The following is an 18408-nucleotide window of genomic DNA, read 5'->3' as shown; positions in this document are numbered from 1 at the left end:
CTTTGCCCTGAGAGAGAATAAAAAAGGGTTCTTTATATTTGCTCAAAGGTATTAGAAGTTTACATATTTTGGGATACTGGATACTGATTTGGAAATTTAGTTTACTCTTCTGATAGGGTTGGTTGCAATTTTTTTTTTAAAGTCACTTAAGCTAAGGACTTTGTCTTGAAGTTTGTTATTTGTTTAAAAGATGAAGTTAAAATCACCTGTAAATACAGCTTTGGTGCTGAGATGAATCCTGATCACCTCAACAGCCTTAATACAGTCTCCAGGCAACCATAACCATCGATCTCATTAGACTTCACATAGAAGCTGAAACCTAGTTGCCATTCCTGCCTTCTACTAAATGTAGCTTTCTCGGGGTGCCTGGGTGGCTCAGTCGTTAAGCATCTGCGTTCGGTTCAGGTCTTGGGATCAAGCCCCACATCGGGCTCCCTGCTCAGCGGGAAGCCTCCTTCTCCCTCTCCCACTCCCCCTGCTTGTGTTCCCTCTCTCGCTGTCTCTCTCTCTGTCAAATAAATAAAATCTTAAAAAAAAATTAAAAATAAAATAAATGTAGCTTTCTCATTTATCTTGTACATCTACCAAAATGAACATTTTTTTTCAAGTGTGTTAAGATTAGCAAATCACAATTACAGAAACATGATTTCAGGGGTAGAAAGTACTACAGAAGAAGTATTTTAATTCATCCTTCCCATCCACTGTTGGAATAGCCTCTGAGAAATGACTGTGCTAAGTTTTAAAAGCAAAAAAAATCAAAATGTCATTTTTCTTTTTTTCTTCTAGAGTAAAATAGTGAGAGTATTAAACTTATGGCAGAAGAATAATGTGTTTAAGAGTGAGATTATTCAGCCTCTTTTGGATATGGCAGCAGGGATTCCTCCCCCAGTTGTCACACCTGTTTTAGCCAGTACTACTGCTGCTATGAGCAACACCCCAGGTATGTTACTTTGATAGAGATTTGTTTTCTAAATATTCTACTTTTTTTCCAAGCGATTATTCATTTATAAAGTAACAGTTTGACAGTGCAGGAGAATTTATCTAGCATTAAGTAATTGAAAGGAAATGTAATTTGAAGGAAAATAGACTGAGAATTTATATTTGTGTGTAATTCTTTTCCAAAAATTAAAAAGCTGAATTTTTTAAATCCCTAGAAGCATAAATACAGTGAACTTTGGGAAATTGGTATGTCACTTAAGTTTTTTCCTGGTTTAGGCTGCCCATAAACTTGCATGTAAATCAAGTTATAGTATTGTAGGAGAACTTAATATTTATAAGGATCCCTGAAAAATTATCTAATGGAGCCAAGAGTGCTTTAGTAATAATCTCAAAATCTTGTTTTTTGAAGTATATTCAAATGACACTTAAAATTTGTTATCATAGTTCAGGAATTAACATTTGGTATATATATTGTTTTTGTTGTGTGTGTCTGTGGCTATACACATACACATCCGTTTTTAAATAAAAATAGTTATATATTATACATACTGTTTTCTAATTTTTCGATTATATTTTGAATATTGTGTCATTGAATTTTCTTCTGTAGTGAGATTTTTAATGATTTGTAAGTATTGTAGGCTCCTTTAAAGGAGTAGCTTAGTTAATAGGGACAAGTATGGACAGATCTTTTTGGTATTTTTTTTTTTCAGTCTACCTAATTCTGTAATTAGACAATAAAATAAAAACGTTTATTTAAGTTCGTATATATTTTATAAAAGTGACAAAGCAAATCTCTCTACCTTTCCAAGTCTTATTCATTTACTTACATATTTATTTCGGTGGGTGTGATGTCTTTTTTAAAAGGAACTCCTGTGACACCTGTTACTCCAGCCAATGTGGTCCAAGGTCTGCCGGATCCGTGGGTATCTCAGATAACAAACACAGATACACTTGCAGCAGTAGCTCAAATCTTACAAAGTCCTCAGGGCCAACAGGTGAGCAGTTTTTTTGTTAAAACGTCAACAATGATTTATTTTCCTAATGATTATTTTATAATGTACCACATAAAAGAGTATGTGTTATTTCTGTAAAAATGAGATCACACTATAGATACTACTGTGTAACTTGCTTTTTCATTTAGTAAGGCATCATTTTATGCACTGTTTTATGAAAACTTCATTTCATACCAAAATACTGACGTAGCACATAGTTTGTGCCAAACGTTATTAGGTGCTATTGTTACTCCAGTAACAAGACAGGGATGTCTTCTCTCTTAGGAAAGATGTCTTTCTATGTTAGGGGAGACAAATAATAAAAAAGTATAAAACTTTATTTAGATAGTGATACATGACTTAAAACAGGATAAATTTTTAGTGACTGGGTTTGAGGGGAAGGGGTCAGAATTAGGGTCGCCAAGAGAAGGTTTTTTTGAGGAAGCGCCATTTGAAGTGAGACTTGAAATGGGACTGCTCTTGGTAGGGTTTGAGGATAGCCCATTCTTCACATCTCCTTTTTTTACCTGTCCTTTAAAAAACCAGATTAATTGTAATCTGTGCAATAAGGCGCCCCCTCCCCCTGAACTCTTTTTCCAAATATTCATGAGGTTTCAGCTACCTATGAGTTTTTGTTTAAATGTCACCTCAGTAAGGCCTTCAAAAAGTTATTTAAAGCTGCACATTCTTTCATCCCCTATGCTCCTTTTTCCTATCACCTGCTTTATTTCTATTACATTAAATAATTTATTTACTTTATTTATTCTCTGTCTCTTCCCACCAGAATGTATGCTCTACAAGGATGAGAATTTTTTTCAACTGTTTTGTTCACTGCTGTATTTCTAGTGTTTAGGTTGTAGCAGATGTTCGGTACATTTTTGTAGAATGAATGAGTAGTGTATAGAGGCATAACAGTGTTGGGTATGCAAAGATCTTTCAGAATTGAGATGTCTGGAGGGTCAGATGACCTGTGCATGTATGTTAATAATGACAAAGTTGACATGGTAGACCTAAGTGTGGACCTGGTTTCAAAAGACAGAAATGGTGGGCTGAGAAACAAAGAGTTCATATGCTAAGCAGTGGGGAATTGCCAGAGATTTTCATGTTGCTGTCAGTGACCTGAACAGTACTTCAGTGGTTGGGAGAGGCGAGAAGCCTAGAGATAGGAAGTATCTTCGTTTTGATAATAATGATAAAAGAAGGGAAGTAATAAATATGTGAAAAATAGTAGGGTTGCAGACTCTCTAAAAGGACAATCTCCAAAAGGAAGGGACCGTTCTTGAGTTTTAAAAATGTAAAACCCATTTCAGTTATAGTCTTAGATTAGATCTAGTTTCTCCATTTTGGGGGGCAATTGGGAAACTGAATTGGATGTTAGATAAAATTACCAAATTATTAATTTTATCTTGTGATAATATTTTGAATGTAATTCACAAAGCAAATGTTCTCATTTTAAAAGATACTTATTAAAATAAATACTTTTGTCAGAAGTGATTTTTTCCAGAAGAAATAGTGCAAGGAGAGTTAAGAAGACTTAGTAATTGTATTAAATCAAGAGTAGAAGGAAAAGTAGGGTGTTGCACTGGTTTGAACCTGACTGAAACAGTAACAGTGCTGTCTAGAAAAATGCGGGTGTCAAAAGGAGTAGTTAAAATGTGTAAAAGAAAAAATATGGTATTAACCCTCTTCTCTCTTTTCCCCTCTGCGCCTTCTTTCTCTCCCTTTTTCCTCCTTTTCCTCCTTCCTTCCCCTCCCTCCATCTTATCTGTTCTGAAGCTTCCTCAGTGCAATAACTAAGCTATCATATATTTTGGTATTGTCTTTGCTATCACATTAGTAGTTTGTAGTTACTCTTTACTTGATAGCCAAATGACTGTAGTTTGTTTCTTAATGTAGCTGTTTTAGATAAGCATGAAATTACTTACTCTCATCTTGGATGGCTTTTGTACCTTCTCCCACTATAAGTTAATCTTAAACAGTACACATGTCTTGTTTCTATTGTAAATTGATAATTTTCAGATTCAGCTCAGGTTTAGGTCTTGATTAGGAAAGAATTATTAATTCTAAGATGTATGTAGGGTTTACTTAAACTATGAAACATTTTCAGGATCTTACTGTTTCTGCTTTTTAAGAGGATGGATGAATAGAGGGAACAGGGATTTGATTTCAACTCTTGTTGGCCCTATTCACCTTTAATTTCATTAGTTTCAGACTGCTCTAAGAGACAAATTGCTTACTTGCTTTCCTGCTTTCAGGAAATGTGTTATCTGATGGTAAATCTGAAAGATAGCAGAAGCAGTTGTTGTCAGTGCTTGTTTTTTTGTTTTTTTTTTTTTTAACAGAGATTAAGGAGTTAATTGAAGAAGGAATGAAAAGCTTAGTGAAGGGGTGTCTGGGTGGCTCAGTCAGTTGAGCTTCCACCTCTTGATTTTGGCTCAGGTTGTGATCTCAAGGTCATGGGATCAAGCTTCATGTGGAACCCCTGTTCAGTAGCCCCGCTTCGGATTCCACACTCAGTGCGCATTCTGCTTGGGATTCTGTCTCTCTCTCTCTGCCCCTCTCCCCATTCGCACCCGCACTCTCTAAAGAAATTAATAAAATCTTTAAAAGAAAAGCTTAGTGAAAAAAATCAGTCTGTATGTGATGAGGTCTGTATCTGTCATGGTATGACCACTTTATTTGGCTTGAAGTTCTCTGACTTTCCAGAAGCTAGACAGACTTACTAAGGACTGTTATTACATATATGGCACACACAACAAAATATTTTTTTAATTACCTTGTTTTGAGTTAGTATTTATTTTCTCTTGTCTCCAAAGACTGTATAACTGAATTTTATTGACTAAAAGATGGGCATTCTTACAGATAAAACCAGCATCTGTTTGTAATAATTTTCCTTTTTTCTCCTCTAGCTTCAGCAGTTAATACAAACTTTACAACTACAACAGCAGAAGCCTCAGCCTTCTATTCTGCAGGCCCTGGACGCTGGTCTCGTTGTACAGTTGCAGGCTCTCACAGCACAGCTTACTGCTGCAGCTGCAGCGGCCAACACCCTGAACCCCTTGGAACAGGGAGTGGCTTTCAACAAGGTAGAAATTAAGTTATCAGATTTGTTCTATAAGAAGTGTTAAAGTCTATATGCTGTCATGTGGATTCTAATTCTATAAATTATATTTTATTATTGAACTATTACAATATGCACTGTACTGTATAATATATTATGAATTTTACTAGAGGTTTACATATTTCTGAAGGAACTTAAGTAATTTTAAAATTCCACTTGAAATATGTAGAATATTCTCTTTAAACTGGTCGCTAAAATTGTGTATTCAAAATTGAGGCAAACGATAATTTTCTGAATTTTCTAATTTCTTTTATGGATGTTACAAATACACTAATTTGATGTTCTGTGTTCTGAAATTTTATTTTTTTTAAAGATTGTATTTATTTATTTGACAGAGATAGAGACAGCCAGCGAGAGAGGGAGCACAAGCAGGGGGAGTGGGAGAGGAAGAAGCAGGCTCATAGCGGAAGAGCCTGATGTGGGGCTCGATCCCATAACGCTGGGATCATGCCCTGAGCCGAAGGCAGACGCTTAACTGCTGTGCCACCCAGGCGCCCCTATGTTCTGAAATTTTAACCTGCTAAAATTATAATTGTTCAAAATATGAAAGTTCATAGGAAAACTTCTCTATAGTTGTCATTATACTGTAATATGATAAATTGAGGTCTAACTATAAAGGATAGTAGTTTTAAAGTTGAAAATCTCATGTATAATTTATTGTGTGATTGCCTCAATGTTCTTATTAATTATGAGAATATTAAAAGATCTTGGAAGTGTTATCCATATTTTTGTTTCTGCTACTGTATTTTTTTTAGGAAAATAAATATTGATTTTTGTATTACTTAGACTTTCTTAGCTGTCAGCTTAATTTAGTCTGAAAATTTAATAGCTAAACCACATAGGGGGCACCTGGGTGACTCAGTCAGTTGAGCATACTACTTTTGATCTCAGCTCAGGTCTTGATCCCAGGGTTGTGAGTTCAAGCCTGGAGTTGGGCTCCCCACTGGGCATGGAGCCTACTAAAAAAAAAAAAAAAAAAAAAGCTAAACCACATAAAAAAAACCTTTAAATTGATCATTTGGAAGATAGTAGAGCATCCTAAGAAGAGAAATGTACTACGAATAGATCCATTGATTACAGTCCTAGATGTTTTTTAATCAAGCTTTATTACTGTTGGCAAGCCACTTAATTATTTTAATCCCAGTCTTCTCTTCTATAGAGCATTAGTATTTTTCCTGTGTTATGATTTGTTTTGTTACATAAGGCAATGTATGTCAAAGTACTTTAAAATACTCAAATTGAATGCTTTATTATAGCATAACATAAAATTATATAAAACATTTATGTATTAATGTGATAAAGGGAAATTAATGGGATGTCATTGGCATTCAGAATAGCATTTGTACCTTATTTTTGTGTGAAGCATCTTTTAATTTGTCTTTTTCTCCCTCCCCCTCCCCCTTAGAAGTTGATGGATAGGTTTGATTTTGGGGAAGATTCTGAGCATAGTGAAGAACCCAAAAAGGAAATTTCAGCTTCTCAACTGTAAGAATTGTTGTTTTTCTTCATAATCATAAGTTTTTCCCATTACTATTATATACATTGGATAGGACATTGCCTTCTGAACTACCAAGTATACTTTGAATAAGTTGGGATATGATTTCAGGCTGTTGAGCTCTAACATTACAGAAAGATGGTAGAGTTGCTGTCTTGTTGCCTCCCTATTTATCTCAGATCTTTGCAAATATTTGGGGTATATTAAAATTCTTTATAGGAGAATTGATAGATGTTGATATAGTGGTGTTATTTTCTATATCTGTATTAGGCGTTAAGTTATTTTATTCAGTTATAAGAATATTTGAAATAATAGGAGAGAAGCTTGCTTCTAGTGTCAGTGGCTACTTCTAGGCATTCTACCAAATTCTCAGGGTGTGTATGACTAATCAGAAGTAAAGATTGGGATTATAGGGCTTTTGTTTTTTTAAAGATGTGGATTGTAAATTTTTATAATAGATTAGTGATTTTCTTTTCGTAAGTTCTGTGCAGCCCTAGGTTCTTGCAGGTTTGAGAAAGGACCAGTGGGGAAGAGAATGTTAGAGAGTGGGGCATGGAAGGTGGGAGGGTGGAGGTTGATGAATGGAGGGAATGCCTCTGGGAATCTTGTTTCAAGCAGAGGTTATTAATTTTATATATTGGGATAATAGCTCTTAAAATATATTTATATAATACATAAAAATACATATATCCTTTTGGTAAAGAGACTTTACTTGAAAAATTGAAATCTAATATTTTAGATTATGAATTATAAAGTTAGAGGAGAAACATTTGAGATCATGTAGATCAGTGTCCTGAACAACGTAAGAATCTCCTTTAATGGTGTTCTGATAGGGTATTTTTGTAATGTTTTAATGCCTTCTATGATGAGAAGTTAAATAATCTTTGTTACTGGATCCTGTTTGATTTTCTTTATACACATTGATCCGTTTTGCATTCTGAAGCAAGGAAACAAATTTGCTCCATTATCTTTTGAGACATAGCCTTTCAATATTTGAAGTTAGGTATCATTCTTCCCCTTAGGTTTATTTGCTCCAGATGAAGTACACTTTTTTTCAACTGTTTCAAGACTTCTCACCATCCTGATTGCCCCTTTTGGGATGCCCTCTTTTTTGTTCATGTCTTACCTTGTGGCACCCAGAATTCCAGGTGTATTCCAGGTGTGAATTTCCCAGAGTATAGTTAAATTATTATTTCCTCTTATCTAAGTACTGTTTCTGTTAACATACCTAATAATGTGAATGCTTTTCTAAAGAAAGCAGATTAGTTTTATAAAGTTTATGGTCAATTACAATTGTAGATTTCACATGTACTGATTGATAGACCATTTCTCCCGCTATCTTAGAGAAGGAGTTAAGTGACAATGTTTAAATACTTTTAACTTTTACGTTTCATTGAGATTTTCTTAAAGTGCTCTAATGTAAAAAATACTAATTTATATGTATTTAATACTCAGATCTTCCATCAGAGTATCTTTAACATGTTATCCATCTATTGAAAGACTGTTGGAGAGTATCTTTCTATTTTAACATATTAATGTTCTGAGGTATTCCATTTTCTGTTAATATTTCAAAAGTAAACATTGTAGTAGAGTATGTTTCATTTAATTGGCATGGGGGGGTTGAAAAATCAGTTATTTATGTATTATCTTCATTGGGTTTTGAAATATATTTCTACTTGTTTTTCCTTCTAGTTCTCATGTTTCAGAATCTGTGAACAATTCCATTTTTCATCAGATAGCTGAACAACTACAGCAGCAAAACCTTGAACATCTCAGACAGCAACTCCTAGAACAGCAACAGCCTCAAAAGGTTTATAACTCCATCTTGTGGTCTTTAGAGTTATTGCTTTCTACATTCTTTAAAACAGTGTTTCTCAAGCATGGTGATTTTCTTCAGTTTTATTACTAGGAAGATCAACCTTTTTGGAAGATTCATAGTCTTTTCTGTTACCAGAATGTGTTCTGGATATATACATGTGCTTGGTATATTAGCAGTGGAGAACAGAAGATAGAGGCGGTGTTTCAGTATTACTACTTCATGTGCTTTTCTCCACTCAGTTCCTTGTCAAGCAAAGTCATGATGATTTTGCTTTTGTTGATTGTGATGATGGCAAAATAGATTTGCTACCTTTAATTAGGCTGTTACTGTGTGGCAGGAAGTTTATGAGGCATGATTACGTTTAATGCTATGGAAAGCATTTTGACTCCAATTGTACCTTAGTGAAATTAAACATCCATTGCAAAACTATATAGCTAATATCATGTATCATTTGTCTTAAGACACTCTGTTATTTTATGTACAGCTACGAATTTTTAATCACTTCAAAAGTACAACATCCTATGGCGTTAAAAAAAACCCTAATAAATTATAGGGATGATAATATGTGAAGAAGAATCATACCTAGAATTGATAGAATAAGTCAAGTTGCAAAGGTGGGGTCAATCCATTGCAAAGCCTGTTTTTGCTCCATGTGAGAAATATTTATAGATACAAACTGTTTAGAATATGAGTGTTTTCAAATTCCCCCCAATCATACTTCTTTCTAATATCTGAAACTTTTTGGCAATAAAACAATACTACAAACGTTTTTAAAGTATGAGCAACGTGGTGTTAGATGATATATACACAGATGAACAAAAAAGCATCTCGCCTCAAGTAATCTCTTCTCTAATGGAGCATGTACATCTGTATGAACACAGGGCAGAATTCTAGTTTCTGTAATAGAGGTACAGTGAAGGACAGTGGAAATAAAGAAGAGAGAAGAGTTCCTTTAAATTAAAGGGATAGCAAACCTTGGACACTGCTGGGGCCTGAACTTATCCTTTTAAATCAAATAGTAAACGTAAAATGGATATTCATGGTATTTGCTAGGTTGGAACTTACACCTGGAATTATGAGAATGGAATGCTGTACCTTGTTTTGAAGGAATGATAGAAGTGTTGGAGTAGGTGTAGTGTTTTATGTCAGGCAGATTTATCTGCCTGAGAATTTGGGAACTTTAAAGATAGAGCACAATGTAGAACATTTGGATGTTGTTTAAAGAAAAACACAAGTTACAAATCAATGAAAAGAAACAGGTTGTCCGTGATGTAATAAAAAAATCTTATAGAGGCAACGGGTAGTCACGATGGAAGAGTTCATCCAAACAGCAGATTTGTCTGTCTATAAATGTGGCAGTTTTGATTGTCTTAGTGCCAGTTTCCTTTCAGAAAGTTTAGAAGAAGCAGTAAAATCAAGGTAGTACTCTTAAAATTAACACCAAATTATTGAAGTGAAAATTCCTAAAAGCTTGAGAGAACGTTATTCTTTTTTGTTATTTAAATTCAGTTAGCCAACATATAGTGCATCATTAGTTTCAGGTGTAGAGTTCAGTAATTCATCGATTGTGTATAACACCCAGTGCTTATCACATCACGTGCTCTCCTTAATGCCTGTCACCCAGTTACTCCATCCCCCCCACCTCCCCTCCAGCAATCCTCAGTTTCTTTCCCATAATTAAGAGTTTCATGGTTTGTCTCCCTCTCTGATTTCTTCCCATTCCATTTTTCAGGGTTATTCTGTCTTAAGAATCTCACCAACCAAAGAAAAATAGAGCTCCGGGCTTAGTTAATACATTATCTCCAAAATTTTAAAGGATACAGTAATTAGATCCTTTCGAAAGAATTAAATGTTGTTAAAAGCTTTCATTGTTCAGAAATAAGTGTTGAAGAAAGGGGGAGTGGTGAAAGAAAAGCAGCTTTTCTAATACATCAGGTAGATGGTGTTCAAAACCTATGACAAATTTCAAATTAGAAAGTATATCAGCAGGGTAACCATTAAAATTTAATAAATTGTGTAATTGGCTCTACCAAACCAGTTGCTTTCATATGATGAAGATAGGGTGAAATAAGCAGAAAAATGAAGCATTTTTGTTTACCTGTGAGCTCATTATGGCCGCCTAAAAGTTCTTACGGGGTCTTAGAGAAAGGAATCAGATTGCTCGTGCCACCCTACTCATTGCAGCTCTGACCACACCTGCATGTGAATTGATATCTAGTATCCCAAACAATAGAAAACCACTGAAAACAGAGCACTTCCAAGGAGTGGCTGAATTGTGAAGGGAGTAATAGTCATGTTGGAAGGAGAATGATTGCCGTTGTCGGACTTAAGTTCTAGTTCATGATATTAGTCATTGTTTTATCAGGATAGTCAAGAGATGTCAGGAAAGCTATAGCTCAGAGTGAAATACTGATAATGAAAATGGTAGGACTGATGAAAAGGGCTTCTAAAAGAATGTTATGAATAGAAAGGTTATGGAAGATTTGGCCACTTAATAATGAAGAGCTATCATATGTAACTTACTTTGATTCAGTATTTTTTTAATATAGGAGAATATAATAGAGTAGAATTGAACATGATAAAACCTAAGATGGGTGATAATATTTAGAGCCCTGAGTTACTGTAAGTGATTTGCCGTCTCAGCTCACATAAATTGCATTTCATGGTACTGCAGTTGTAGGATTATAGCACAGCATGTGTGGATTTCAGTAAGGCTTTTGACAAAGTCTTTCCTGTCACTTAGACAGGAAAAAGTGGAGGAACATGGATCTATAACTGATCAAAATGTGACATGAGTGTTAATCCACCTTTGAAAGAAGTCTCTGCTAGCTGCTGTTATCCTTGTCTTCTGTTTCTTCAGTATTAATGCTTTACCTGAGGACACCATTGAAGGAACTAGAGGTGTATACCAGGACGTATACTAAGGATATATACCAGTGTATCAGAAAAGCAGTCATTTGCCACCTGGGTCCAATGGATCCTTTTAAAATATATTTGAAGTCATCTTAGATAAGTTTACAGAAGTGAGACTAAAAGGGATGGGGGAAAGTACTTTACGAGCAATTTTAATATACATAATTGAAATGTAGCAAAACCATTTTGTGTCAAATTCAGATGTCACACGTTCTTTTAGCAGAATAGAACAGTCGAGGTTCTTGTTGCAAAATACTGCAAGATAAAGTCCTTCCTGCTAACTAAGTGTATGAAAAGACCCTGTTTTTGTCCTTAGAGACACATTTTTCTGCCATCAGTTTTGGAGTGTGAGAAATACATTTAGGATATGGTCATCTGAAAACCCATAGTCTGATATTTCACTTAGATATTAAACTTCAAGATCATCATTAGAGTCTAGAATGCTGCTTTTTCTTTGTATTCATGTTCTATTTTGTTTAATAATTGTGAAATATGTTCCTCTGTCAGTTATCTTCTCTTTGCCATTACATACAGAAATGGAAAAATCTAAATATTCAACTATGTTCCAGGGAAAGCTTAAAACCAGACTACAGAGATAGTGTCTCCGATACTTCTTGAAATATACAGTATTTTTGGTAATGCAGTAAAACTGGATGATGATGATTCTATTTCACCATTGACCCTTCTTAACAATTATATTGTTTTTTCTTTTTTGTATTATTTTAGTCTTTCTTGAAATAATTGAGAATAATTGATGGATAATAGCAGAATAATTCTTAGAATGATGAAATTCTTAGAATGATGAAACATTCTTAGCAAAATGTTTCAATATATAGGATAATACGACCTCTTAAAATCCCATAACGTGTCTTAGATACAGGAAAGGGTACAATGGACCTAATGCTAATTGCAAGATAATAGGATAATTTTTAGTTGAATTTTTATTTTTATTTTTTAAATAATTATTTTTTTGAGAGAGAGCCCATGCACGCGACTGCGCACGATGGTGGGGATAGGGGAGGAGCAGAGGGGAGAGGGAGAGAAAGTCCTAAGCAGACTCTGCGCTTGCGTGGAGCCCAAAGTGGGGCTCATCTCATCACCCTGAGATCATGACCTAAGCAGAAACTAAGAGTTGGTTGCTTAACCAGCTGCGGCACCCCAGCATCCCTTAGTTGAAATTTTAAAGTAGATTTTCTCTTTGTTCTTCATAAGACCTCTAAGAAAGAATAAAGGTCATGAAATTATAGTCTTCTCAAATGGGTAAAACTCAAACAAGAAACTCAGAAACTAAAATTAGTTGCAGTGGATCTTGGTGGTTATACCAAGAGTTAACCATTAAATAGAAAAATTAGGGTAAAAAACAAGGGTGGGGGGGAATGTGAAGCTTAAGATAAATGGAGAAGTAAGAAAAATACGATGTGAAGAATATATGCATACTGAACTCAGGACCAAATAGATTCAGGATGGAGCTGAAAATTCCCTTTCTGTGATAAGAATTCTGTTGTTATATACTTTTAAAGACATAAGCCAGGACTTTGCTTAAAATGTGTTTGATTTGTTCGGAAAGAGTGCTTGCTCACTGATGTTTCGGCCAGTACTGTGGCATGTGTTTCACAGAAGTCTTTTCTACTTTAACTTTGTTTCTAAACCTTGAAAATGTTACTTATTCTTAGAGAACCGGTTCCTTCATAAAGTTAGAAGCTTGGAACGGTTCTTTAAATGTTCTTTTTGGCTCTTAATTTTTATGCTTTTTCTTTCAGATTAGATGTCATTAGAATAAGAATTTTTTTTAAAAAAATGTTACTGAGATAGAATATATAACTAAGGTGTACAACATTGTGATTTGATACGTTAATATATTGCAGTAAGCTTAACACCTCTATCATGTCACAAAACTCATTTTTTTGTGGTGGGAACAGTTAGATCTAGTCTCTTAACAACTTTGAAGTTTATAATACAATATTGTCTGTAGTCACTATGCTGGTATTCCTTACACAGATAGGGAGACCAAGTTTCACAATTCAAGTAACTTGTTCTCAATCAGAGTTTGTAGCAAGGGCATAGTATTTTTGAGTTACTCTTCTCTGTTAATTATTACAGTAGCTCCCAACTTGTCTACTACCAGGAACTACTTTTGTTAATCTTTAACACCTGCAAAGATGTTTAAGGAAAGTTTATGTAGGGATACTTTTTCATAATTAGTTTTCTCATTTTTAGTTAACACCATAATATATGCAATTGCTAAATCAGATTCAGACTAATAAGTGTCATGTAAGTAGTGTCACTACAGCAAGTTGCTGTAAATCTAGTCCCAGCAAAACAAAAAGGGGGGGATTCAGATTTTAAATGTTCCTTTAATTAGTCTTCATTGCCTAACTTCTGTTAGTACTTCCTAATACTATTTTGCAAATTCCTAGAGGTGGAGGTTGAGAAAGGCCCAAATTGAGAACTCTTTCGCTAGATCAGTTAATTTGGTAATATTTGAGCTTTGTTTTGCCTATACAATAATGTATGACTTAGTTCTTTAATATAAAATACTTCTACATTAAAAGTAACATAGCATTTTAATTTATAGCATTTTATAAAAATGGTAATTGCCATTGAAATTCTAGATTCATTTAATTTAGTGCCATTATATATCTTTCATGATGTAATCCCTTCATTCTTTAAAGTATAATGTCTGTATTTTCCACAATTTAAAATTTGTTTGAAGACCTACTTGATCTTAGCATTCTAATACAGTCTTCTTCCTCTTTTGTGGAGGTGTCCCGTGCTCTTAAGTAAACTTGGATTTGTACAAAAGTGTAATTTTAGGTTGATTATAAATGATTTAACATGGGACTTCTATATGTGTTGTGCTCCTTTTTAAAACTTTGTGAAGTTTGCATGTTTAAATTCTGTTGTAATAATATGCATGGTTTCTTAATGTTTGTGTGTTTGTATACGTTCTCAATAGGCAACCCCTCAGGATAGTCAAGAGGGAACATTTGGATCAGAGCATTCAGCCTCACCATCACAGGGTAGCAGTCAACAGCATTTCCTTGAACCTGAAGTGAATTTGGATGATTCTATAGATATTCAGCAACAGGTAAAAAGTAAATGTTTTTCTGGGTCATAAATTTCTAAAATTACTTAGAGGAGAATATTATAAAATATGGTAAATGTTTTTTTGTGTAAAATATTTTGTTTTTATGTAAAGTAATGGTAATGTCCTAAATATTTTTTCCTCACAATTAAGCTATATATTAATCATTTTATGTAAATATTAGGCATTAAAGCTATTATGGTGAATATTTTGTTAAGGCAGAATTGTCAGTATATACTGCATCTCAATCAGGCATTTTGTTTGCTGTTCTTTTGATTTTCAAGGATATGGATATAGATGAAGGGCAAGATGGAGTAGAAGAGGAGATCTTTGAACAAGAAGCAAAGAAAGTGGCTGTTCGCTCAAGATCAAGAACACATTCACGATCTCGCTCAAGGTTCTACAATAATATTTAAGAGTAGCTGTGTGCGAACCTTTAAAAGTTGGCTTTGTTTCTTTGTATCAAGGTTAAAGGAAGTGTTTTTCTTAAAATAACATCTTATATTCTCCAGAAAGAAGTAATTCAGAATTTCAAAAATGGAAAAATTTTTTGTTCTCTTTTAATTGGATATATTTGTGGCCATTTATTTGAATAATATACATTAATTGCAGACATATCATAAGACTTGGATTCAGGATTATACCTGATTTTAGTTAATAATATTATGATTATACCGAACTTAGGATATTATTGCCTCTGAAAACTGTTCAGTCAAGCTGTAGAGGAACAGTGTTAGAAATTCCATTGTATTTCTTAGGTTTTATGTCATTTTGTAATAATACCAAAAGTGATCATAAAAATAAAACTACAGGAATTATTTTTATAAACATTAAGCATAGCATCCGATTATTATAAAGTATATCCTATGGTTTTCTTTGTTAGCTTTTCAACATGGCTAAATCTCACTAATGTACACGCTTACTCAGTTTGAGTTGAAGTTTCCTTAACCTGGTAATTCTTCTGTAGTTATATACGTATATTTGTAGTTTTTGCTACAAATTCTCTTAAAATTTTAAGTCATTAGTCTTTAATATTAATATACTTTATTTTCTGCACATGAATACCCCTGAAAATCTGAACAGTGTATGCTGGAAGAGGGATAGTATCTTTGATGATTTTTCAGTCATTTCTTACTTGTTTCAAGAAGTTATTTGTATTTACCTCTTACAAACGAGAGCCTGTGAGTTCCACTCTCCCTAAACCCATCTCATGTCAGTGAGTAATCTTGCTAAAGCAATTACAGTGTTAGGGCTGAAATCTTTGCAGCTTCTTTGTCTTAACAACACCTCCTTATTCAGCATTTAGAAGCAGTGCAGGGGCATATGGTCGACGGTAAAAAAAAAAAAAAGAAAAGAAACAGTGTTTCCGGATCACCGTATATTTAAAGTCAAGCACCTTGAAATTTTAGAAGTTGGAAACTTATAAGCAGAATTCTTTAGTGGCCTCATTCTCTGTTGGAAACATTCTCTGTTTCGTAATTTTAAGAATATAATGTTTTTATCACCTAGGGTTCTATTTTCTTTAATCTTTCATTCCTATTCTTGACTCTTGTTTGAAAAATGAGTTGGAGGACACTAAGGAAAGTAAGGCCCTTATTGGATAGAATCTCATTTTCTTCTTCCTGGTCTCAGTAAGAATCATTGCAAACAAACATCTATTACAGTATGAGCCTGAGCAGTACATAGATTTGAGAAATGCATGTTTGATACTTCATTCTACTTACACATTTTTTAAGAGGTAGCTAGATATAAGACAACCTTTTGTGTGTGTGTGTGTGTGTGTGTGTGTGTGTGTGTGTGTTCCCCCCCCACCTAGAAGTGAGAAATTTGACAGAAGAATAATACTTTTGTTAGAAGTAAAATAATATTTTTTTTGTAGATCACCAAGAAAACGAAGGTCTCGGTCACGATCTGGTTCCCGAAAGCGTAAACACAGAAAGCGATCACGCTCACGCTCAAGAGAAAGAAAGAGGAAATCATCACGTTCATACTCAAGTGAAAGGAGAGCTAGAGAGAGGGAGAAAGAACGACAGAAGAAGGGATTACCTCCAATTAGATCTAAAACATTAAGTGGTAAGTGACATACTTTACAAAGCTTTGGTTTCAACAAATATTAAGAAAATCATTACCTGCTAAAGACAATTGTATTTTTAGACTAAGAAATTGAAAAGTTGATTGGTAGATGAATAATTTTATCCTTGGTTTTTGTAAAGTGAGAGAGGAGAAAAGAAGAAGGAAGAACAGGTTCTACTGAAACACTTAAGATCCATTGAGAGTTGATTTTTTAAAATGCAAATTAGAAAATATAGACCTCGACTAATAATATATAAAGTGGACCAGGCCTACTGTCTCTTACATAGACACTGTGATTTCTATTCAAAGTGTCGAACCAAGTTTGACCACCAGGTCTGGGGAATAATTAGTGAAGGGAGCCTGTAAATTTTAAAGCTATTTGTAAACTTATTGGATCAGCACCAAGGGAGAGATTCCCATTGTACAGACTTTCCCTCCTTTATATGTTAATCTGTAATGTATAATTAGAACAAATTTGGTAGTAGTGGGAGTTTAAAGGAGAGTTCACTTGGTAGGAATGGGAGTTGTAATTAGTACCAGATTATTCCTGAAAGATTCCTAGGGAGTTAGGATTTCTAAGGTGAACAGACAGACTGCAGATGGGCAAAGTACATAAAATGGAGCAAATTGTCATTCTTTGCCAAGAGCTGAATACCGATCAGGTTGTTTAATTTCTGAAGGTCTCCAAATTCTCTCTGCCATGAAGATAGATAAATAATTGGTATAACTTATACTGCTGAATCATCCTGGAAATCCAGGCTTATAATTAAAGGCAACATCCAGCCTCTTACTAGGTTCTGGCATTTTCAGCAAGCTGTGGCTATCTTGCCAGAATCTTACCTGATAATCGGAGCCAGTGTTAATTTAATAATGTGATACTCCTAACTCTGAAAATTTGTTTATCCCCTTAGGGTGAGAGACCAAATTCAAACATTTTAGTGCTGTCTAATAAAGAAATAACATCAAAGGTCTGACCATAAAACCTCTGCTGTGCCCCCTTTCTCATAATTACCATTAGGACATTCAGAATCACCAGTTTTAGTAGGGCTATTATATGGAGTCTTTTCCATTTAGTTCTTCGCTTTCCTTGTCATATTATAGCTACCACCATTTACATAGTTACTGACCATGGAATTTATTTCCTATTGCTATGGTTTTTTTCATGAATAAAAAAATTCAGAAAGCACATAAGAAAATACACTGAAAAGTATATCCCTCATTATTTACCTCAAAATTCTCCTTATTCCAAAGCAATATCAATTTCATGTGGCCCCAGCACATTTTAAACACATATGGTAGTATTTCCCTATCATTGGTCCTTTGAACACAAGAGTATTCATGAATAGTGCAGTGGATATGAAACATCAACAAGCAGTAATATTCTAGGAATCAGTGTCCTCTCGTGGGATGGGGGAGATTCATTTTTGCTTTCTGGGTTTAAAAAAAAACTTGTCTGTGGGAAAAATTTGTGAAGAGATTACCTTGAAACAGTTCGGGAAACATGGAACATATTTCAGAGAGATTAAAGCAGCTGTGATGTGGTAGAGTAATGAAGCGGTGGGAACTATTCAGTGAAAGAGGTCTAAAAATTTGCTGAGGGTTTGTGATAGGTTGAATAGTGGTCGTCCAAAGATGTTCATAGCCAAATTATTGGAACTTACAAATATGTTACATTATATGGTATGATTAATCAGGATCTTGGCATGGGAAGATTAACTTGGGTTATCCAGAAGGGCTCTGTATAATCCAGAGGTCCTTATAAGAGCGAAACAAGAGGGTCAGAGAGAAAAGGTGATGTGAAGGAGAAAGACGAAGATAGGTAAATGCCCCACTGTTGGCTTTGAAGATGAAAGTTGGGGTCATGAGCCAAGGAATGCAGGCAGTTTGTCAAGGAAACAAATTCTCCCCTAGAGTGTCCAGAAAGAATGCAGACTTGATGATCCATTTTAGACCTCCACAACTGTAAGAGAA

At 34.4% G+C, this 18408-nt stretch overlaps 1 protein-coding gene across 9 annotated transcripts in view; it reads left to right on the top strand.

Annotated features, from left to right (window-relative positions):
* The window catches only part of SCAF8 (SR-related CTD associated factor 8), a 219206-nt gene that overhangs the window by 46613 nt on the left and 154185 nt on the right, over positions 1-18408 (top strand). For 7 of the 9 annotated variants that reach the window (XR_006410179.3, XR_007191576.2, XM_026505110.4 and 4 more), the window contains 8 exons: positions 787-940; positions 1804-1934; positions 4841-5017; positions 6458-6537; positions 8240-8357; positions 14236-14367; positions 14649-14761; positions 16244-16437. Coding sequence is in view for 7 of the 9 variants with exons in the window: in XM_026505110.4 (XP_026360895.1) it covers positions 787-940; positions 1804-1934; positions 4841-5017; positions 6458-6537; positions 8240-8357; positions 14236-14367; positions 14649-14761; positions 16244-16437 (1099 nt within the window). In the remaining 2 variants the exon portion in view is untranslated. The remainder of the gene's footprint in view (positions 1-786; positions 941-1803; positions 1935-4840; positions 5018-6457; positions 6538-8239; positions 8358-14235; positions 14368-14648; positions 14762-16243; positions 16438-18408) is intronic. The other 2 variants (XM_044386443.3, XM_048226089.2) reach the window with 1 other exon arrangement.

The sequence above is a fragment of the Ursus arctos genome, unplaced genomic scaffold (assembly GCF_023065955.2).
Source record: "Ursus arctos isolate Adak ecotype North America unplaced genomic scaffold, UrsArc2.0 scaffold_13, whole genome shotgun sequence".
Lineage (NCBI taxonomy): Eukaryota > Metazoa > Chordata > Mammalia > Carnivora > Ursidae > Ursus > Ursus arctos.
This window is presented reverse-complemented; position numbering and strand designations above follow the sequence as displayed.